General features: G+C 37.6%; 3 protein-coding genes and 1 long non-coding RNA gene across 10 annotated transcripts; 2 read left to right on the top strand and 2 right to left on the bottom strand.

Moving 5' to 3' along the window:
• Positions 1–1580: 1580 nt before the first annotated feature.
• LOC125500031 lies at positions 1581–9743 on the bottom strand. Of its 5 annotated transcripts, none has more exons than XR_007277206.1 (3): positions 9602–9743; positions 9290–9504; positions 1581–2023 (listed from the first exon to the last, which is right to left on the bottom strand). It is a non-coding gene; the product is annotated as an uncharacterized LOC125500031 (long non-coding RNA). The 5 variants fall into 5 exon arrangements; XR_007277207.1 differs by lacking the exon at positions 1581–2023 and adding an exon at positions 2642–4526; XR_007277209.1 differs by lacking the exon at positions 1581–2023 and adding an exon at positions 4533–5995.
• On the top strand, positions 2014–13090 carry LOC105688392 (mycosubtilin synthase subunit C). Its single transcript, XM_012404659.3, has 12 exons — positions 2014–2633; positions 7672–7804; positions 7923–8198; positions 9086–9238; positions 9313–9539; positions 9624–9897; positions 9993–10160; positions 10734–10930; positions 11024–11213; positions 11298–11655; positions 11736–12183; positions 12258–13090. Exons 2-12 carry the CDS (start codon positions 7672–7674, stop codon positions 12393–12395), a joined length of 2562 nt encoding a protein of 853 aa, XP_012260082.2. The 5' UTR covers positions 2014–2633; the 3' UTR covers positions 12396–13090.
• Positions 12884–15215, bottom strand: LOC105688393 (putative DENN domain-containing protein 10 B). 2 transcript variants are annotated; one of them, XM_048651112.1, is made up of 6 exons: positions 15197–15215; positions 14966–15054; positions 14469–14668; positions 13933–14364; positions 13721–13838; positions 12884–13642 (listed from the first exon to the last, which is right to left on the bottom strand). In XM_048651112.1, exons 2-6 carry the CDS (start codon positions 15003–15005, stop codon positions 13371–13373), a joined length of 1062 nt encoding a protein of 353 aa, XP_048507069.1. In that variant the 5' UTR covers positions 15006–15054; positions 15197–15215; the 3' UTR covers positions 12884–13370. The 2 variants fall into 2 exon arrangements, with proteins under 2 accessions (XP_048507069.1, XP_012260083.1); XM_012404660.2 differs by lacking the exon at positions 15197–15215 and having other exon boundaries at positions 14966–15073.
• A 5-nt stretch (positions 15216–15220) lies between these two features.
• On the top strand, positions 15221–22205 carry LOC105688391 (eukaryotic translation initiation factor 3 subunit A). Of its 2 annotated transcripts, none has more exons than XM_012404658.3 (6): positions 15221–15420; positions 16811–19528; positions 19893–20112; positions 20200–20416; positions 20517–20719; positions 20825–22205. In XM_012404658.3, the coding sequence occupies exons 1-6, from the start codon at positions 15372–15374 to the stop codon at positions 20931–20933; spliced, it is 3516 nt and encodes a 1171-aa protein (XP_012260081.2). In that variant the 5' UTR covers positions 15221–15371; the 3' UTR covers positions 20934–22205. The 2 variants fall into 2 exon arrangements, with proteins under 2 accessions (XP_012260081.2, XP_012260080.2); XM_012404657.3 differs by having other exon boundaries at positions 19890–20112.
• Positions 22206–22983: the final 778 nt, after the last annotated feature.

Below are 22983 nucleotides of genomic sequence, written 5' to 3'. Positions count from 1 at the left end.
GCCAAATTTTGAGATTTTTCCAAGGGGTACCCCTTACGATTTTTTCAAATTTTGGCCAAAATTTTTTATTTTTTAAAATTGATCGTATGGCACTTATCTTATGTATTTTGACCTCAGGAACACGAATCCGTTGTCCAAATTGAGCTACGAATTTTTTCCTTCGAGATATCTCCATTTTTATGGTAAAAAATGCGAAAAAATGGGGATAACTCGGTCCTTTTTGCAGATAGATCAATTTTTCTTCCGGGTTCGGATTCCTGAGCTCAAATTACAATAAGATAGATTAAAAAATCAATTTTTAATTTTTGACCCCAAAAAGCTGAAAATTGGAGATAACTCGGACAATTTTGAAGATGGATCAATTTTTCTTTCAAATTCGGATTCCTGAGATCAAAATACGTCAGAAAAGCATATTAAACCCAATTAAACGAATGATTTATTTTTTGCTCAAAAATCGAATTTTTTTTTGATTCTTCAAGAGTAATCTCACAAATAATCAGCTCAGGAATCCAAAGCTGAAAGCCAAAATTATCTACTCATGTAATCAATCGAGTGATCATTAGGTGGGAGAAATTTTTTACTTGATATTTTGAGGTAGCCCACTCGTTTTTTGAATAAATAATTAATCAAGTGGGGTACTTTCAGCAAAAAAATTTTTTGTTCAACCCACCCTAGTACATATGAGTACATTATGTGATGTATTTGTATACCATAATAAATAGTATCACGGCAATGTGGGTGGGAAATTTCTGAGCATTATAAATAATACTTTGGATTCTATTTATGATCTACATTACGCGACCTCAGACATGTATAAAATATTCACCGAATCATATTGGCGGTTTGAAGGATTCAAAAATTAATTGAATAGGAACTTGATTCCAAACAAAGATCTGAAAAATCGGAGTACGTGATCCTTGGCGGGCTTGGCACGGGAAAGTGATTCCAAATTTGTCGTAATATTGTTAATTTGGGAGCTGTTTAATAAAACGCGAATAGCCACTCCGCCTCCGAGTAGTGCATTGGGTACAGGTACTCGGCGTCGTCCCGTTCTTTTAAATGTACTTGGCGTGTGACTCTGCCGAGCCTCTCGTTGTATGTATGCGTGATATACGTTGCATAAAACGTGATTGATCGGAGCACATGCATAATATATTAATTTACACACATACCGCTATAGACCCGTGCACGTATCACACTTACAGCTTATGTAAAAATTGTACAACTATTCCTACATCTCTTCGAATGATAAATGTTGTGCTCGGCGATGCATTCAGCTTCAGCGCTGCCATACTATACATAGAGTTCAATGCCTATACAAGTGCACGTGGTTTGACACATTGCGGGATGGATTACGGTATGACTATGGTTTTTTTTTTCTCTCTCTTGGTGATTTGATTTTTCGTTGAAAGATCAGACTATCTATCCATATCGTAGAGTGTATAATCGAGCAGTGCGAACACAGGTATACTTTGAACGAGATGCAAAAGTGCCAGAAAAATAATCATTCGAGGAAGAGAGGTAAAATGCTTTCAAGTATAGTATATCCATTGATGAATAAATTAATGAAATAATTGAAATATACAATGATTATTTCATAATTCGATAAAACTACATAATATGTAATTGATGAACTTGAACAGAGACTTGAACAGTTCCGTATGTTTCTCAACTCCGATCTTACAATAATTATTCATGACGTGTATATAATATAAAATTGTACCTATCGATTTATTCCGATACAAATGATAGTTTTCATTTATTTATGTTTTTTTTCTAAATTTTTCCTTTCTTTGCCTCTTTCGTAGGTTGTACCGAGTTGGCGTGTACTTAACGATAGAGACGATGATCAACGTGAATACTTTTATATCTCCCGATAGGTACGTACATGTACATACATATAAGTAGTGTATATCCCCGCGCAAAAGCCCCTTACCAGTCTGCAGTTTGGTATAAAAGCCAGGGCTACTTCAAAGGTTCTTTACATTCCCGTAGTATCCATAGCGGAGGCCACGCAACACACCTGAAGAATACACAGGAAATTTTTAAGGAAAAATTTCGAATTTTGTCGACCGACGAGACGAGCTGTTGTAAAAAAAATTCTAACAATCAAATAAGATATTTGAGAAACTGCAGCTGGTGATATTCTTATTTACTATAAATCATTGGGCGGAAAATAATTTCAATCGACAACGGTTATGATTTGTTTTCTTTCGGTTATTATAAAAAAATATAAAACAGTTACAAAATCAAAATCGTTCGTAACCGGGTCGATGTAGATCGCTGCCTCGTAGATACGTATAAATCTTTTGAATTTTTGCGCTCGTTTTTGTGGCTTCAACGATTGTGGATAAGTGCGGGAAAAAATTGAACAGAAAAAGAAAAAGAAAACGGAAAATTCATCCCCATTCTTTGATTGACAAATCTTACATATACCAGTTCAATAATAGTACTAATAGTAATAATCATTGCGTTCGAAAAATTCTTATCGAGTGTGGAATAAAAGTGCAACGAAATTGATTATTTATATATATATATATACATACATACTCTGATAATACTGTAATTTGTTGTGATAAAAAGACGTGCTGTATATTTGAAAGAAGAAAAGAAAACGGAAATAAAATTATAAGGTAAGAAAATTGAGAATATATATTTATATGAATTATGATTAAAATAGAATTTGATTTGAAAATTAAAAAATTATCCCCTCTTCGTCAATTTCAATTCTCAACTTTTCGTATTAATTAACTATATTTGTTACGTACATTTTCCCTTGATTTTATCTGTTTGATTATTCACGTTATTCCTAGTCCTCAAAATTATTTATGTTTGTTTTTTTTTGCCTTCGGTACACAGCAGTACACACCTATAGTTGATAGTTTCTTATTTATGGGGCATATGAGATAAATCTGTCGATTTCATCGTTCGAAGGTCTCTCGCTGGGAGGTGTAATTGTTAAGTGTAGATCTTCAGAAGGTTGCATTAATATCAATAAACGCATATATATTTATACAATTAATCATTTATAATATGACTTTATCTAATGTGGCTGACAATCGCGAGAATTTTATTCAATTCCGAACACCATCGAAGTTCACGATCATAGATCTGTAATATGCAATCGTCGGAGAGAAAATCAAAAAATTACGAATTGGAGAGAATATTTCTTGTAACAACGAATTCTTTTCATTGGTCGGATTGTTCGCTACGTTGCAATTTTTTTTACATCTATGATACGAGATATATGTAGTTACAGAATTGAACTCTTTAAGCGTATATCACGTAAATTAAGGGATGTAGGTATATAAGTTGCTACTTATTAACGAATCAGTTGGTGAATGCGTCGTCCGTATCATAATAATTTTATTCCGTGCATGTAGGAAATGCATACTAAAGTGCGTTGGTGAAGGAAAATATTACGTGTACCGGGTGCCTTGTTTAAAAATTGTATGAGTTACAAAGGAACATGATTTTTGGTCCGAGGATATATTTTTTATACCCTTGATCGATGAATAATTGGACTCTGATTTCGATGCATTGCGAAATTCAAAATGGTGGTCATGATATATGTATGCACTCGTGTACGAATGCGAAGGCTAGTAACAACGAATAATCCGAAAAAATACAGGTACCGACAGTCGGATTACAATCTAGGAGTTTTTAAGGTCAGCAGATTCGGTGATCATCAATTATTGTAACCGCAGCTATTATTTTACTAATTTTATCGAATCAAAATTGGAAAATTTTCAAAATTTTCTACATCTCAATATTTCAGAACCGTTGCACCCGATCTCAACTCGATGCAATAAATAATTTAAACAGCGATTTCGATACACAGCGATGAGGAAAATGGCCCCAGATTACGTTACATTGATCATTTCTGCAAAATGGTGACTTATGCCTGCTCCAACTTATACGAAACGCGACATATTTCGATCGAATTTCGCGTTCCTACAACATCACATTGAGTGTTTCCCATCCCATGAGTACATAAATTCGTAAAACCTGCGTATGTTATTGACATAACATTTCATAGAGGTCATAAGATTTAAAGGAGAAACGAAAAGGAAAAAAATGAGACGCCCTGCAGATGAAATTCATCCTCATGCGCACATCTTTCGAAAACAATGTATCATACGCCGGCGATCCGCTGCTTTGCTCGTATCGAAGCTGTGCAGGTTCGTTGCACTCGATGCACGTATATTAGATAGGTATGTTATTATTATTATTGTACTTTCGCGGTATAGTCTTCACTGCACCGTTGCAGAATACTGCGGTGCATTCGTGACGAATGTCGGTGTTTTGCAAGGACGACGAGTAAGAGCATGTTAGTCAGCAACAGATTTCCGTGACCCACCGCTGATGTAGAGTCCAACGCGGGCTGCAACTTTCCCGCTGCACGAATACGTGCAATATGCGTACTTGCATATACATGTCTATTCTTTCTCCATAGTTCTACAAACTGTCATAACTCGATTACTTTAAACGACGACGTCATCGCGCCTGCAAACCGCTGCATCGACCTGGAATTGAACACTCGATTTCCTCCTGCTGCTGGTTTTTTTTTTTCTTTGTAAAAAGAAAGAAAAACGAACAGGAATAAATTAAAGATGAAATGAAATATATTGCAAAGTGATTTTAATTTTTTTAAACAATGATACGTTCCCTTTATTGCTGAGATTTTATGAGATCTGTTTTTTTGTTTTTTGTTTTCAATGGAAATCGACGATTCAATGAATTTTTAACCATTTACGCAAGAATTTTCCACTTTACGAATCACAATAATAATTGATTAAAAACAATAACATACCGATACAATGGATGATAAATATATTTTTGTCAACTCTTCGCGTGTGCGGCTGTGTAGATTTTGAACGTGTAGGTTTACACCAAGAATACCCGCGAATCCGCTCTTGGCTTTAATAATAAAATCGGCGAAGAATAATATGAAACCGCACGCTTCGATAAGAAAAAATAAAAAGAAATTATTGGTAACTGGAATTTTTACAAAATCAAACGTGCGGATCACCTTCGTTTCGAAAATAAAAAGGACACGTGATCAAATGCAATTGTAATGCAGGTGAACCGTTTAGCGGAAAGGATGATTGAAGTGTATGACGACGAAAAATATTAATGTATAGTATTCATGGTATTATTGTTGTTTGTGTGATAATTAGTCACCGATGATAATAAATTTCATAATTTCTAGCGGGAGACGCAAAATATGTATATGATATGAATTCGCTTTCTGGGAAGAAGAGTCTGTTGAGCAAATGAAAATAACAAAGGGAAAAATGAGTCTACAGCTCGCGATTTATCGCGGGTATAGTTATCGTGGTTGGAATTGTAACAGTTCTCATATGAAATTCATAAATTAAGATGCAAATACGCGTGCATTTGATAATTATAAAATATAATATGCATTACCGATGCAATAATTGAAACGGGTAACGGTCGCGGATCCGAAGAAGGAGCGATTTCACGCCCCTGATTAACGATGCGAAATAATTATGAAAGTTGACGATTTATTACGACAGCTAAAAGGTAATGATTTTTAATACTTGATCAACTCGACCTGAACGGCAACTGACCATGTTCTGCATCCAGTTCTTATGATCTATAGTACATTATATATTTCTATTATTGAAAAATTTATCTCTCGGTTGATGCAGGTCGCTTTGTGCGCATATCGGAATCGAAGAGACAAACTTGGAGGAAAGAAGGAATTTGAAATGCGGAATACTATTTAAAAAAAACTGCTGATGTATATATCCAAATTTTGATTATTCTTATTTCATAATCACGCCAGGATTCTTTCGTTATAATTCCGCCCTTGAGTTTCGTGTTTATTAGTTCAACCTTATTTGTTCAATCTGGTTCATTCAGGCTTCTGTTCACATGGTACTTTATACGAATAGTTATACCTGGTTTTGTCAGAATAATTCAGACCCTTTCACTTCTGATCGCACCACCGCAATTTAATCGCTTACACCTGGGTATTTGAAAACATATTTTAACTTGCATCTAATAATTCAGATTCTGTACATCGAGATGAATTGGCGACAATTGATTTGGGAAAATCGATTCGCTGCACGGACGTTATTTGATAAGCCGCGTTTCCTTTATCACATTATTTCATTTGTATTGACAATTAGTCATTAATTTTTTTTTACGCAGAACGTATACCATTCATAACGTTCAAGGTATAAAATTCGGCTGTGGAAAGTTTTTGCCTGTTTCGCAGTCCTTCGGGTTGTTCCTTATTAATAATCGAAAATGTTAAATCACATCATGAAACTGCGGCAAACCACCAGATATTATTATTACTATTTTCATTATTTTTTATCTCTAAATCGTAATCGCGATGAATTATTTGAGTTATCATTTGCGAAGGTATAGCAAGCTCATGTGATTTTATAATCGAATAGAATATTCCGTACGGCATTTTATACCAATAGCTTTTGGCTTGTTCTAACTTTCAATTGCTTTTCTTTGACGCTACAAGGGTTTTGTTCAATAAAATATTTGCCCTCTGGGAAACATAATAATGAAAAAAAAGGAATAAAAATTAAAATAATAGAATTAAGCGGAAACGAGAAAGTTATTAAGGTTAATACCTTTTCGCTCCTGATCAAGCTAGGATAAACGTCTTTAGAAAAAACTTGTAAGATTTAAATATAATTTTCTTGTTCGCAACATCTATTCCGGGATCGAATAGCACAAAAGGTAAAATATAAAGATTTAGAAACACGGGTTGATTGATACACCGATCTATCTGCGAACCAGATATTTCGATAAATCATTTAATTAGTTAATTAATTCAGATTGATCTTCAAATTCAGCAAAATGACAACTACACTTGTAGATCCAGACACTTGTTTCACCTTGTTGATTTTCTGTTTCATACTTTACGTATAGCCGGTTACCCTTGGAGGTGAAGATCGCCTGCACTATACACTCTAGTGAAAAGTGCATGTTGTTTTGAAACTCACAATCAGTTTAAAATCGAGAGCGGCCTTGTATTTTTAACTAATACAAAGAAGAAGCGACGCGATGATTTTTTGAAGTAGCGGATATGTTTTAGATATCAGATCTTATAGTCAAATATCTGTTGACATCCTGATAAACAATCAGTTGACAGATCAACATGAAATCAATGGAAATTACAGGATTCTAATCTTGTCAGCTACTAATTATTCTCGATTGATCAGCGGTAAGAATAATTTTCTGCGTAGCATATGCTGATTTGTGCATTATGGTAATGAGCAACATTGCACGAATGTCATCAGTCATGTGAAAGGATCACCGAGATTCCCTTAATGCCCGTTGAATGTTTACCCGCGATTCAATACTTTATCCTCAACTCATCACTTTCTACTCGTTACAAGTAAAACGAAAAAACTGTCAGATATTTAATAATTTGCAGGGTAATTTTGAGCAATTATTAGTAAGGTATTAAATTCTTAAATAAAAACGATCACAACATTGGGTCGGAGCCATGACCTCGCCAACAAATAAAAGTTTCTTTGGCGATTTGTCGACATTGTAATGCAAGAACTGACCCACATGATTAGCTCAGCCAAATTACCATCAAGGACTTCTCTGACCCGTTTTTAATTTTCATGGTCACGGTTATTAATCAAATTGTTTTATGATTCGAACTTTCAGATGGGTTCCTTGAAACAACAGTCATTCCTCAAGGGTCAAAATATTGGTAGAAGGAACGAGGAAGTTTTCATTCACAAAATATTCTCTGATGTAGCTGCAAACAATCCAAATCACATTGCTATTACATATGAAGGTGAGTTTTTGACGCCTAATCTCTATCTCCACTGCATAGGAAAATTAAAATAAAAATCAAACATACAAGATGGAATAAACTGACAAGGGATGAAAAAATTTTCTGTCACTTTTTATAGACGAGTTTGGTAAGGACAGAAGTTTGACTTATCGTCAACTCGAGGCACGGACGAATCAACTGTCGCGGGTCCTATTGAAGCACCGTGGGGAATTAGAGGCATCTGATGCTCTTGTGGGTGTTTCTATGCAACCAACGGACCAGCTGCCGACTATTTTACTGGCGATATTAAAGGCTGGCCTAGCCTACCTTCCGCTGGACCCAGGATTTCCTGCTCCAAGAGTCAAACATATTCTTGCAGAAGCCGAGCCACTGCTTGTGGTAGTTGAAGATGGTGGTAAGAATTCAAAATGAGCCATCTTATGATCTAAAATGAATGATGCATAGAAACGAAACAACAAATATCGAGTTTGCATTCGTGTATCGTCCTAACATCGGTTTGAAACTTTCTTCTAACATCAGACATGGGTTCCAAAAGGTATAAAGTACATATTTCAAATTCGCTACGAGTCTGAAATGACTATTATTGACACGAGTTTGATGTATTTGAAATACCCGATCGAGTTTGTTACTAGCTAATTTTATGTATTGTCCTAAAAAATGTACCCAGCCTCTCATTTTTGCTTTCATAGGGGGGGGGGGGAAAAAAAAACAGCCTCGGCCCTGATTCGCTTGAGGTACGATAGCTAAAATCAATTCGTCTTTTTTTCTAGTATAAATCAGGCCGAGTTACGCAAATGGATTGTTGTTTCCTTGTTGCACAACCAACAATTGAACGAGACCTTGTATATACACATCATAATAATTATGAAATAAGTAAAACGTAGCACTAATTAGATCTCGACACCGCGTTAGTGGCACTATACCACTGCAGCAATTGATCAACAGCCGGATATTAGCCGAGGCTTCCACCATCATCGCTGAATTATGGTCAATTACTTCTATGTACATTCCCCTGTAACAAAACCTTCACGCGCTCATCAATCATTACACATGCATTTAAGTCAGATGCAGAAGACTGCTAATGGAATTAGACAGACGATAGGTAGTTTATTTGGTATGCAAATAGAATTTCACTTTGGATTATGGGCGGCAATACCATAATAAAAATTAGGTGGTACTCGGAAGCTCCACGCCAGATACCTATATCATCTGATACTTTATATCTCTTCGGTAAACTATAGAACGTGTTTGAACAAAAATCGAATCTGGCTTATGCTTCAGCTGATATGACGATCTACGAAGGTGCAACAGCGATCACTTATGAACAACTGCTAGAAGAATCTATTAGAGAATCAACGAGTCCTCTTCAACTCGACGAAGATTCTGAATTAGCGCTCGTCTTATACACTTCCGGAAGCACTGGGGTTCCGAAAGGCAAGTTAAATCGTTCCGCGCACAGACATTGAGCTTAAAAAAAAATTTTACCTGTTGGGTTTTCGTTTGGCTAGGTGTGAGGCTGCTGCATTCAGCGATGATGAACCGTCTTCGCTGGCAGTGGAGAGAGCTGCCTTATTCGGCATCCGAAAAAACCTGTGTTTTCAAAACGGCGCTGACTTTCGTTGACAGTATCCCAGAAATTTGGGGACCTTTGCTACAAGGAAGAAACATCGTCGTTGTCCCAAAACATATCACCAAGGATCCTGAAAGGTTCATCGAGTTATTAGAAAAAAAGAAAGTGAGCGTCTTATTGGAGCAATTATTTTTAAATAAGCCTTGAAGCTGAATGTGTAAACTTACCAATTATAATCTCCACTGTTAGATCGAACGTTTAGTTTTGGTACCATCTTTACTGAGGACATTGCTGATGTATTTAGACATGCAGGAAGACAAACAGTTGTTGGCAAAATTGAAGTTATGGGTCTGCTCAGGAGAGACTCTAGTTGTTTCTCTTGCTGAGAAGTTTCTTGCTAGATTTCCATCTGGAGATCACACCCTAGCTAATTTTTATGGAAGCACAGAGGTCATGGGAGATGTTACATATTACCTCGTCAATCACCCAAAGCAACTTCAGGGTCTGGACAAAGTTCCTATCGGTAATAACAATGACAATTTATATTTCACAAACACTAAATAAAAACTGGCTAACTTGCAACCAATAAATACTGAAATGATTAATTCCATCTCACAGGCAGACCGTTAGACAACACAATCGTCTACCTCGTCGACAAAGAAATGCGACTTGTGCCTCAAGGTGAAGTCGGCGAGTTAGTTTGTGCCGGAAGAAACCTGGCAGCTGGTTACATTCGAGGTCGAGACCCACACCGTTTCTTAGACAATCCTCACACCATTGACCCAGGTAAATATAAAATAAAGATGGCAAGGAATTTGCAAAGGCTATATCGATGTGGAAGAGTTATGGTTTTAATGACTTAAAGGCTTGTTTAGCTAGCTTTGTTTAAAATTAATGGTTGGTCATACGGTAAGGATTTTACTGCTAAATATGTTGCAACTAGTTATCATAACTACATTATGAGCAATATCTGGTTGGAATTCATAATCATTACTTTTTTTCTAACACTACTGATAGATTTCAAATCTTTTATCCCGATGTAATGTTGTATGGAGCATAAATCAGCGTCAGGGGTATGCAAATTATGTGCAAATGTTATACCATATCCTAGTATTCCATTTAAAATAGTCAAGCTTCAGATACATCTATAATTACCTTCGATACCTCTTTATTAAATGCTACTTAGATTGCCGTTATTCATGCTTGGGCTGAAAACGGGTCATGCCACATCAAGGAATTATTATTCATTACACACTTATATCAGAAAGTGGAAATGTAATTTATGAGCAAGGCATATAAATTTTTTATTTATATTTCCAATTGCTTTATTGATTTATTATTCATCAATTTTTTTTATAGAATATTCACGTATTTATCGCACGGGTGACTATGCCAGGATAATAAAGGGGATTGTAATATACGAGGGTAGAACTGATGCCCAAATCAAGGTGCGTGGGCATCGGGTAGATCTTTCTGAAGTGGAACGCGCAGTTGGAGCATCCCCAGCTGTAGATAAAGCTGTTGTGCTCTGTTACAAGCCCGGTGAATTATCCCAGGTGAGCATAAAAGGCTTTTAGGTGAAACACAAAATTTCATCCACAAATCTCACCATATATAAAGTTTGTGAAACACTACAACGTTTGTTCTAGGCCCTCATTTCCTTTGTTACCGCCAAAAACAACACTCAGATCAGCGGATTGCAGATCGAGTCATTTTTGCAGACTGTTCTTCCACCTTATATGATTCCTCAAGTAATTGTAATCGACACCATCCCTCTCTTGGTAAATGGGAAAACTGATAGACAGACGCTATTGAAGCAGTACGAGTCACTGAACTATGGTGAGAAGCTATTACGAATGAATTTACGAATGATCCAAAAGTCAAATATTGCGACGAATACCTGCAATTGTTATTAATTTACAGAAGAGGAATTTGCTGTTAGTTGTAACTATCAGAATGTTCCATTGCATCATCTTCCTGCGGCAAGAGCATTGTTCCCTACAGTCGCCTCGGTAGTAGGGCGTAGTGTCCGAGGAATGGTTTCCATTGACTCAAACTTTTATGAACTGGGCGGAAATTCATTAAATTCAATTTACACTGTAACTAGACTTCGAGACCAGGGTTACCAGATTGGAATAACAGATTTTATCAGTGCAAAAAACATGAGAGAAATACTGGGAAGGATGAAAGTTGAAAGCGACTCTGACAGTGACGAATCTGCTGATGGAGAACAATACATTTTTGAAGAGCTCGATGCTTCGCACAAGGATGACGTTATGACGTGAGATAATAATTGAATCTTGTGTTCATAAAATGAATCTCCAAACAATCTAATGCAACTTATTTTACCTCATTTTACAGAATGATCACAGACAGTTTCTATTCAAAAGCCGATTTGGAACAATGGTTGATGCCTGATGTGACAAGAGAAGATTATACTGATCTGATGGACAAGCTATGGGAACCTCTTGTTGAAAAGAGACTGAGTTTTGTCGTCAAATCCACAGATGGAGAAGCATTAAGCGTTGCACTGAATTTCGATGCGAGAGACGAGCCCGAAATCCATATAACTTCAAAGTTAACAATCGTATTTGACTTCTTAGAGTACCTTGAGGGTCCCATCAGAGATGGGCAACTACCCAAAGGCAAGGGTCAGATTTTACATTGTTTTATGATGGGCACAAGCAGCAATCTCAACGCGGCTGAAAATGTCATTCTCATGAGGCAAATGGAGGAACACGTTCTCCGAGTAGCCAGACAAAAGGGTTTTGCAGGAATTTTCACAACTAATACAAGCCCTTTAACACAGGTAATTTATCAGCTCGATCTTTGCTTGTCTTCAAAATTTTAAGGTGGAACTAACGCTCTGAATTTTGCTTGCAGCAATTAGGGACAGACATTTACAACTACAAAGTTCTATTGGATTATCAAGTTAACAAATACGTTGCACCAGATGGTACGAGACCATTTGGTAAAGCCCCAGATGCTCAACGGGCTGTGTGTTCCTGGAAGACCGTTTAAAGATCCCCAAAGACGGCTAGAGTTCCTCATAATTTGTTGAAATCTAGATTTTTTCTGTTTTGTATTGATACTCAACATTGTGAATTTTGTAGGATACACTGTAAATATTTTTTGTCTGACACAACGGAGATCTTACCAAATAATTTTTCAGTAAAAAATTCAATTCAAAAAAACAAAAAAAAGATGATAAAATAACGATCAACCCACCCGAGCAATGAATCGCTTTGAATAATTAGATTTCAAATTGTGCAACACAACTTGCAATGGGTTTGTGGAGCTAAAAGTTGACCTTAGCATTTTGAATCTGGGCAATCTGTATCCGTAATGTTGAAACAATTTTTACTTTTTGTTATTAAACAATTATGCAAGGTGATTAGAACTGTGTTGTTTGTAGATCTGAAGGAGATTAGTAGACTGTAGGCTATTATGAGATATTGGATTAAGTAGCAGCGACATAGAGATAAGTGAGAAACCCACAATCATTCATGATTATTTATGATATAGCATGTGATTTTATTCATATATAGACATTGTAATATACTGTATATTTAAATGTATGATTTTAGCAACCGAAAGGTCGTTAAAATTATAAATTGTAAAAAAAGAACGAGAGCACTTAGAGTAGTTATTTATCTTTGTGAGATATCAAAATGTTCTCATTACAGGTGTAATAAATCTCACTTGACAATTTCCAAGTTATGTACATTTTTTTCATAAACGTGCCCCAGGACGGTTGAATAATTCTTAATAAGAAAAAGTAAACAGCCACGAACTATGGCAATTCATGTTATCAACCAGATGGCATAACATTAAGCACTTCGAATCGCAACCTCAATGCACTCACTGAGTACAGAATGTAATGACATTATTACCACTCACCTTGACTGACTGGAGAACGACGTCCACCGCACTCAAATGGTAACCAAATCATAACTGATGAACAAGATGCAGGAAGAATACTCCACAGGTAAAACATCACAGCATTATAAGGTTCTCCGCGATTGCCAGATTTATCAAAAAATTCTCTACCGCAGGGGCCAAATTTTTTTCTTTAAACGTCTCGATCGACACCATTTTTCGTCCTTCTGGGGTGGTCACTGTTGCCAAAGACTTTAGTTGGTTCAAGAGATCCTGAGTTTTGTCTGAGATCTCTGATATTATTTGTGCTTCTGTAAGGGATTGGTTTTCGCCAAGTTGAACCATAAACAACGCTATCTCTTTGTGCGCTTTAGTCATCGTTAGACTTTCTAAATGAGAAAACATGGTGTTAATAAATGTAACCAAAACAAGTGGACGAGAAATAATTTTCTTGATTGCTATATTACCTTTGGCTTGAGATGCAACAGTGATCTCTCTGGCGGGTAAATTAACAAGAAGATCATACAACTCTGATCGAGAAGCAACCAGACTGTCTCTACATCCTGCAATGTATGATGAATGACCCTGCAAAAAAGAAATTAACATTCAATTGTTCTAGAAAATCGTCTAATTTGCAAAACTTTTCATGTAAAACAATTGCAATATCAAGAAATTGAACCTTTAGATCTAGAACTTCATCTCTGACAAGATCGACCCATGGGAATAAATTGTTGGTGATATTTCTATGCTTCATAAGAGCGGGGAAGGTTCGTATCCACCTGAGTAACTGTTCTAGGCTGTGATGATATACAATGATTCTCTTTTTCAACAGTATTGCAGTATAAATAAGAATGGTCTTCAATTCAAAGGCTTTTATCAAGCCTCTCACATTTGTGTTTCCGGCAACCCTCCGTCCATTGAATTCATTACAAAGAAATGTCCCGTTTTCATGAGTAACGCAAGAACCTTTAGTAAACACCGATAAATATAGCTGCAGCAACTCTGTCGGAGTTCCAGTCTTGCAGTAAGTTTTACTCAGAACTCTGCATAATGCTTCATATTTTTGCGGGTTGAAATCTTTTGCAAACAAAATAAGTGCGAGCTGCTTTACCTATGCAGAAAAAAATGACATCAATATTTTGTATGCTACAGGGAGAAACCAAATTTTATGAAATTTGTTATATAAGGATTCGGAGCAAAGATATGGTATATTACCCTTGGCAGATTGTCGGACTCTGAAACATCGGTACAATGAACATAAAACCAAGAGTTTGTGGCATATCTTGAGTAAATGAATGGAAGAATATCATTGTGTTCAGATTGAAGGGAACATTTTCTAAGGACAATAGATTTTTGCTGTTCCGTAATGCTAGGGTAATTCCATGTCCAGAGAACGTCTCCGTTGCAGTCTTTTTCTACAACATTATGAGGAAACTTATGATCTGCCTACGTCGAGCTCTGTTACAATTTAGAGAGAAATTTTTAATGATGGTAAGGCGAGCAAATTCAAATTCGTTATCACATTGCACACAGGAAATTCTTGAACTATCTGTGGTCTAAATCAGTACTAAAGCCCTCATAAGTGACGAGCTAACATTCAAAGTAGAAAGAACCGAAATTCACAAAAAGTAGGTCAACTCAGAGTTAAAACATTGAAAAAATTATTTGCAGATAGTTAGGGCAGCAGCTTCAAAACAATGAGACAAAATTACCAATAATGCTGCAGGAAAGCAAGTCCATCGATGGCGCCATTTTACCTCTTCGTGTGTACTACGCTAGTTGCTACGGATGTGTGATCACCCTAAAAGCATAAAGTAAAATCATCTTTTTCATCCTCCGTTGATCAAATTTTTAACTTTACTATTCAAATATTCTGAATTTTAAATTCATTGACTTCAGCTTAAAAGTCCGACCGGTATTGAATCGCTATTATCTTCGTTTACCGTTTTTATTTTGACTCTTGCGTTGGATTTCTCTCTTTCACCGTGAACACGCGGCCTCGCGTCCGAAGTGAACGGTCCGCGGGTCAAAATACTTGTATTTCACCAGTTGTTGTTCACTTTTGAGTGTCTCGTGTTTTTTTATATGTAAATCCAGTGCCTATCGTTAGTTAACAGGATGGCGCGATACGGGCAAAGACCCGAAAATGCTCTGAAAAGAGCGAACGGTAAGTTGCAACTTCTCACAGACGCAAATTTCAACATGGCAGCAAATAGCCCGGCCCTCGACTCCAACTTGGACACGGTTATCCCATACTTCAGGCCGGCATGTCTCTATCTTGATATTCGCTTTGTTTGGTTCATCAGGTGGGGTGTTTTACCGTTTGATTCCTATATCCAAGGTTGGGATGTTTTTTCATTGCTACGCTTGGGTATTGACAGCTGTCATCGCCCTGCAAAAATCTGAAAATTTCAAATTCAACAACCAGTGTTCGTTATATCACTCTTGCTGGATTCAAATGCCTACCTTAAAATTCATATCGCGTTTAAATAACCGTTCAATTTTATCGTTGTCTTTGTAGGAGCACTAGTCACCCCTAATATTTCTCTTCGTTTCTGCAGAATGATGGGAGTTTACAGTCTACTTTTGGGTCAATTTTTACCATAGTATCAGTTTGAAAAGACAGTTTGAGAACTATTTTAGTATTTGGTTTATTTTCAATTGTAACTTGGAACTGCCAATGCTGCAGGTGGGAGAGGTCTTTTCAATCAAACCTATCCACCTATATGCCTTTATTATTTTAACGTGAGTCACAGAAGCTTGTGGGGACTGTCGGATGAAAATATTAATGTCGTGATAGAAGTAGAATCAAAAACCTCTTAATGATGGTTTTACAGCTCGACCGATCTTTAATAATACTTGTACTGAATTCATCTTATAATGCTAATGATTAATTCATTGATGGAGCAACAATTAGTGGATAGTCATTTCCCTGTATGTTTAAAATTTTCTAGATTTTTTGACACACTGATGATAACGGTGAATCAAGGCTTCTTGCATAACTAGTTATTCAGATTTCCTGCAACTTTACAGAGAAATGTGTTAGATGTGACTTTTGTGTAATGGTACCAAATTTCTAAACTAACCGTTGTAAGCAGATCAGATTATGTAATTCATGCTTGTCTCCAAATACTGTGAAAATTCATTAAAATCTTCTGTTTATTGAATTCGATTTGTTTTGTTTTTTTAATTTAATTTTTCTTTCTTTTTTTGTCTCAAACAATGTTTGATTTTAACGCTGTGAGATTTTAGATTGGATTACACACTTTCTTATAATCTGCAAACTTTAACAGAAACTTGTTAATCGAAGTTACATTTCTTTTTCACATGTACGTATGTACAATTTAACTATTAAGATTTATGTTCGTTTCTGACGTTTTGAATCTTGTACAATTTCAGAAACACATAGTAATAGGAAAAAGTCTTGGATTTTCATGCTTAAATTTTGTTCGACACCCTGTTAAGATTGACTTAACTCGAGAAAAGTTAATTGAAGTTATTCAGACTCATCTAATTTCAAAAATTCGAAACTTCATGGATTCTTTTTTCAAATCCAGAATTCATCGAAGTGGGAAAACCGGCACGAGCTTTAGATACGCTGCAGGAAGTGTTCCGGAACAAAAAATGGACTTACAGCTGGTCGGAGTCGGTGTTGGAGCCGATCATGTTCAAGTACTTGGACCTCTGCGTAGAACTGAAAAAGTCTCACATTGCAAAGGAGGGTTTATTTCAGTACAGAAATATGTTTCAATCAGTAAATGTCGGAAGTTTGGAAAATGTAATACGCGGTTACCTCAGAATGGCAGAGGAAAAGACAGAAGCTGCTCGAAAGCAAAGTCAACAAGCAGTTATAGATATAGATGATCTTGACAACTTGGCCACACCAGAGCGCATACTTTTATCTGCAGTAAGTGGAGAAGATGCGCAGGACAGAAGTGACAGGACAATTCTGACTCCCTGGGTTAAATTCTTATGGGAATCCTACTGTCAGTGTTTGGAATTGCTGAGAACCAATGCTCATGTTGAAACTCTGTATCATGACATTGCCAGGATGGCGTTCCAGTTCTGTCTAGAATACAACCGCAAGACCGAGTTCCGTAAGTTATGTGAAAAGCTGCGTAAACATCTTGAAGAGATCTGCAAACTTCCTCTATTGGTTTCAAATGTTTCTATCAACAAAGCTGAGACACAGCAGCTCAATTTAGAGACTCGACTGAACCAATTAGATTCTGCAATTCAGATGGAGTTATGGCAGGAAGCTTATAAAGCCATCGAAGATATTCATGGGCTCATGAATCTTTCTAAGAAACCCCCAGTGCCCAAGACTATGGCTAACTACTATCAAAAATTGGCTATGGTATTCTGGAAAGCGGGTAACTACCTATTCCATGCTGCGGCGCTCTTTAAGCTCCTTCAACTTTCCAGGGAGATGAAGAAAAACATGTCACTAGAGGAGCAGCAGCGTATGGCAAACAGAGTTCTTTTGGCTACTCTGTCTATTCCTCTGCCTTGCGCACATCCGGAATTTGACCGGTTCATTGAGACTGACAAAAGTCCCTTGGAAAAAGCCCAACGCTTGGCTGTTCTTCTTGGTTTAAATCAGCCTCCAACAAGAATTTCACTTCTCAAAGACATTGTACGTTTGAATGTTGTGAATTTGGCATCTCCACACCTCCAGGATCTATACTCTTGGCTAGAAGTTGAATTTCACCCACTGGAATTATGTGGCCGTGTCCAAACAGTCATTCAAAGTCTCCAAGTAGATGAGAACAGTCCATTGGTGCAGTATGTTCCTGCTTTGCAGGACGTTACATTGGTACGCCTCGTTCGCCAAATTTCTCAGGTATATCAGACGATCCAATTTGCACGTCTGCTTGATCTTGCAAAGTTCACAACAGACTTCCACTTGGAACGTCTTTTGGTCGATTGCGTAAGGTACAATGACATGCAGGTACGAATCGATCATGGCAAGAAATGCATACATTTTGGAGTTGACTTGTCGGAGGCTCAAAGAGAAGATCATCCCGATGGTCCTGTTCTTCAAGCTATGCCTTCTGAGCAAATTCGATGCCAGCTTGTGAACATGGCAACGGTCCTACACCGTGCAGTGGCAGTCATCAACCCTAATAAAAAGAAACTTGAGCGAGAAAAACTTAGGGCTACTTTGGTTGCTCATTATCATGAAACAAAAGTAAAGGAGCACCAGAGAATCCTGGGCAGGCAAAAGATTATTGAGGAAAGAAAAGAGTATATCGAACATGTGAATACAGTAAGAGAGGAAGAGGAAATGCGAAGGCAGGAGGAACTCCAACGGCAGCAAATGCTTGCGGAACAAAAACGTTTAGAACTTGAACGCGAGGAAAGGGAGCGAAAGCGACAGCAGAGTGAGATTCAGCAGATAAAAGATCGCCATCTTAAAGAAAAGATCCAGCAAATTTCTCAGACTAGTCATGGTCAAAAAGTGCTCAGGATATACCATGCAGATGAAATCAAAAAGTTGGATGCTGAACAAATTGCTGCTCGTGAAGCTGAAGAGCTTCAAAAAGAAAGAAGAGAAATGCAGCAGAAGCTCAAGTCTCAGGAAAAGAAGGTGGATTATTTAGAACGAGCTAAACGTATTGAGGAAATTCCACTCCTGGAAAAAGCAGTTGAGGAAAAGAACGAACTTGCTAAACAACAATGGGAACAACAAGAAAAAGAGCGCATTGCCGCCGCTATTGAGGAAAGACAACAAGCTGTTGCAACGCGAGAACGTATGCATAGGATGAAAGAAGACCATGATACGTTCCTTGAAAAAATCCTTGCCGAACGCAGGAGCATTTATCTTGAAAAACTCAATGACTGGGAGGCTATGATTCGTGCGGAAAAAGCTCAACGACTCTTGGAACGAAAGATTGATCGCAAAGAAGAGCGCAGGATTAAATGGCTCAGAGAGCGTGTTGAGGCAGCTGAAAGAAAACGAAGAGAAGAGCTGCGCCTTAGGGAAGAAGAGGAACGTAAACGACTTGAAAAAGAGAGACTCGAACGTGAGGAGGAAGAGAGAATTATACAAGAGGAGCTACTTGCAAAGCTAGAAAAACAGGCTGAAATGCGTTTGGCAAAAGAGATGGAATTCCAAAACACCTTGAGGGAGAAAATAGCCAGGGAAAAGGTCGAGACTTGGAGACGTGGCGCAGATAGAGATGCAACATCTGATCGGGATGCTAAAGAAGTTCCACGTGATCGTGACACCACAGAACCAGTCCGTTCTAGAGATGAAGGACCACCACGTCCCTGTAAGTATAGTAGCTCTCAGTGTCGGAAGGTAAATTTTTGGGAATTATCAAACACAGGGTGTCCTACGGTGCTTGAAAATCCTAAAAATAAACTTGGTATTGAATTGGATCCCATAGAAGATCTGAACAAATGCGACTTTCAGATTCTTTCTGAACTATTTTGAATCAAGAATAATTCACCATAAATGATTTGTCAATGCCTTCAACAATTCATGTACTCATTTCTTACATTCACTTTTCCTTGTGAATAACGTAAAAGGTATTGAACAGAAATCGAAGATTTGTTGACACCCTGTTATGAAATTTTCAGCATTTTTCTATCCACCGCTGTACCTCCAACTTTTCATTTTTCATTTTCCAGCAGTCGATAGCTCATGGCGTCGAGGTGATACTTCACGGGACGAAGGATCCCGTGATGAACCAGAACGCTCATGGATCCAGAGGCGCCGTGAGCCTGAAAGTCGTCGTGATGATGACCATGAGGGTTCATGGAAACGTCGTGAGCCAGATAGACGCGATAACCGAGATGATGATGACAGATCCAAACGTCGTGATCCTCCGAAGGATCTCGAAGATGGTGATAGGTAATTTATCCGTCCACAACCTTATTTATCTTTACTTGAGTCCAATTCAAACTGATATTCTAAACTGAATTCTACTGAACTATTTAGATGGAAAAAGCGAACGGATGATCGTGGCGAAAGATTCGACAGAAGAGAAGGCGGAAGAGGCGGGTTCGATAGAAGAGATGATCGTGGGGGCATGGATCGTGATCGTGATCGTGATCGTGGAGGAATGGATCGTGATCGTGGTGGAATGGATCGTGATCGTGATCGTGATCGTGATCGTGATCGTGATCGTGATTACCGTGAGCGTGACCGTGGACAGGTAAGGATATCATTGAAAGTCTCAAAGATTGTGACAACTATCATCAATTCATATTTCCAACAGAAACATGAAAGTGAAATCTGTCGATTATTATTTGTAGGGTGGTGGAAGTTCTTGGCGAGATGCTCCCCGAGAACCTCCATCTTCTCGATCCGATGCACCACGTGGACGAGATGACCGCGGTGACAAAGATCGTTTCATCAAACGTGATGGACCGCCGAGATCATCGAACAATCTTGAATGGCGACGTGGTGACCCATCTCCACGCGATTCACCGAGAGAAGTGTTAAAAAGAGATGACAGGTAGATTAAATTTCTCGATACTTGATGCTTTTAAACGTAGTAACATCTTTCAGGATTCTAGCTTTAATGAGGTACGCCAATAATCTCACCTTTTTTTTTCCCTAGGCGTGACGATAGAGAACGCAAGGATGACAGACCGCCACCTCGTCGTGAAGAACGAAGAGAGCCACCTCCAGCTGAAAACGAGGGCTGGTCCACGGTAAACCGACGTTAAAATCCTTGGTATCCACGAAACATTGGCACAGACATTCTGTGGATGTGATTTAAGGTTACGCGACACATTGTTAATCATAATATTAATTCTCATCTGTTGAAAATCGGTGCGCAAACCTACTACTTGCATTCAAGCCCCTTCCCCTGCAATTATATCAGAACTAGCTTCGCCGTAACCTACTTCTAGTAGTATCTTTCAATCAGGAACTCGTTGATTATAGATTAATAATTCAGTCTCGTTAATGGATGGTCGCAATATTTCTTTTCATTGTAACGACGCGCAATACTTAGAATTAGTGATCGTCAATATATCGGAATTTAATTTAACTTCAATTCGATTTAATTGTCACTTGAGTGAACATCAGCTAACCGATTTTCAATCGGTAGACGTAATGATCGACTTATGGCGAACACTTTCCGGTTGAGCTCAGCCAACGATTGCTGAGTTTGAAATAAATAACAATAGCGATTAATTCTCGTGCGTATTACCATTGGATGTAACCTTTGAAAAACATGTTACTAACAAATACTGAACGACTGCTGTGATGATCTGACTGACAACAACGCAGAAACTCTACCGCATAAAATTCATTCCTTGTATACATTCAGTGCTAAATTTCAACAATTACGTGTGAATAATGGTTGAGAGTCATCAGTTTTATCCAGTAGTGTCGTCGATCAAGTTCAAGTAATCAGGTAATTTTGAACCGATGTGTTATTGAAATTTATGACACGTCCTCTACATTGGTTAACCAGAAAGTAGAAATCTTAACATGCTTTGAAGGGAAGGGTAGAATTTAGGAGAAAACCAACCATCCGACTTGTTTTCACAGCCGATATGATTTCTTTAATCAGCAATACGTGAATTACGATGGTTATCAAGTTAAAAAGAAAAACAGATGAGATGTGCTGCTATTTCTTAATGTATATCTTTTATATTTTTGTCGATTCTTATTTTTTCCTTGTTTTATCATAAATCATCCTCATGGCTATCTGATATTGAGATTGGCACAGAAATTTTTCAAGGCGGAAACAAATTTGATGGTTCCTTTCCTGAAATTCACTCGTAAAGCCGCAGTTCCCTGCTTTATCCTGCGGCTGGTCGAGATATACATATTTTTATCTTATCTTTAAAGTTATTTATCATGAAATGTTGAGAAACTTTATATATTCATGTATGAACCGTGTTAACGAATTCGACACTATTCGGATACGTGTTGCCGGAAACGTTGACGCAGTCGTATGTGTTAATAAATTTCTCTTGTAATCTGAATAATGGTGAATACGTTCTGCCTTCAAATGATTATCCCTCTATCCAAACCCAATACCCATTTTTCACCGATGAGAATCGAGTGTTTCGGCGTAACTGACTGACAAATTCTGTCAACGGTTCCGGGATTGAAATGAGATAATTTTAGAATTAATTATGTTACCGACTGGCTAGCAAAACGTTGGTGTGTGGCGTTGCGGTATAAGATGCAACAGGTCGCGCTGGGTGTCAATTTTATGAATAGTATTCGTTTATGTTCCCCTCCGTCCCAGAATTCCCAGAACATTTCAAATCTGCAGATTTGCCCAAACGTTGTTAATTTAATCGCAAGTGAAAGATCCACAAAATTACTGCGGGTAACAACCTGTTCGTCATGAATATTAACCTGAAATCCGAGGTACTGAACCCCGAAAAATACAAATATTGTTTTGGGTGTTTTTACAACTACTCGTGCTTGACACTATTTTTTAGCCAACCGCTGGTTTTTTCGATTAGGTGATGAATGATATAGCATCAGAGGGGTACAGACACCAGGTGCTTTGCGTGCTGTTCATTTCTTCAAATGTCTACCTGTCCAGGAGGGTAAGTACGTACGTACATCTTTTATGTCAGTCTTTGTTACTACTCACAATTCGACGACATCCTGGGAGCCAAGTTTTGTGGCTTCTTGAGCATATAGTTTTTTGATTCCCCATTTTTTTTGCTGTCTATTTTTTCATCCATACTTTTCAACGCTATCGTTGGTATGGGCACACAAACAAGGGTTTGAATATTCGCCATA

Source organism: Athalia rosae, chromosome 2 (genome assembly GCF_917208135.1).
Source record: "Athalia rosae chromosome 2, iyAthRosa1.1, whole genome shotgun sequence".
Lineage (NCBI taxonomy): Eukaryota > Metazoa > Arthropoda > Insecta > Hymenoptera > Athaliidae > Athalia > Athalia rosae.
This window is presented reverse-complemented; position numbering and strand designations above follow the sequence as displayed.

Coding starts and splice junctions, on each gene's coding strand:
- LOC105688392 (XM_012404659.3), top strand. CDS start 7,672: ATGGGTTCCTTGAAACAACAGTCATTCCTCAAGGGTCAAAATATTGGT. Junction 9,540..9,623: donor AGTTATTAGAAAAAAAGAAA/GTGAGCGTCTTA, acceptor CTCCACTGTTAG/ATCGAACGTTTAGTTTTGGT. Junction 10,931..11,023: donor AGCCCGGTGAATTATCCCAG/GTGAGCATAAAA, acceptor CGTTTGTTCTAG/GCCCTCATTTCCTTTGTTAC.
- LOC105688393 (XM_048651112.1), bottom strand. CDS start 15,005: ATGGCGCCATCGATGGACTTGCTTTCCTGCAGCATTATTG. Junction 14,669..14,965: donor GCTTTCCTGCAGCATTATTG/GTAATTTTGTCT, acceptor ATAATGTTGTAG/AAAAAGACTGCAACGGAGAC. Junction 13,839..13,932: donor ATGAAGTTCTAGATCTAAAG/GTTCAATTTCTT, acceptor TCTTTTTTGCAG/GGTCATTCATCATACATTGC.
- LOC105688391 (XM_012404657.3), top strand. CDS start 15,372: ATGGCGCGATACGGGCAAAGACCCGAAAATGCTCTGAAAAGAGCGAAC. Junction 15,421..16,810: donor TGCTCTGAAAAGAGCGAACG/GTAAGTTGCAAC, acceptor TTTCAAATCCAG/AATTCATCGAAGTGGGAAAA. Junction 20,417..20,516: donor GTGAGCGTGACCGTGGACAG/GTAAGGATATCA, acceptor TATTATTTGTAG/GGTGGTGGAAGTTCTTGGCG.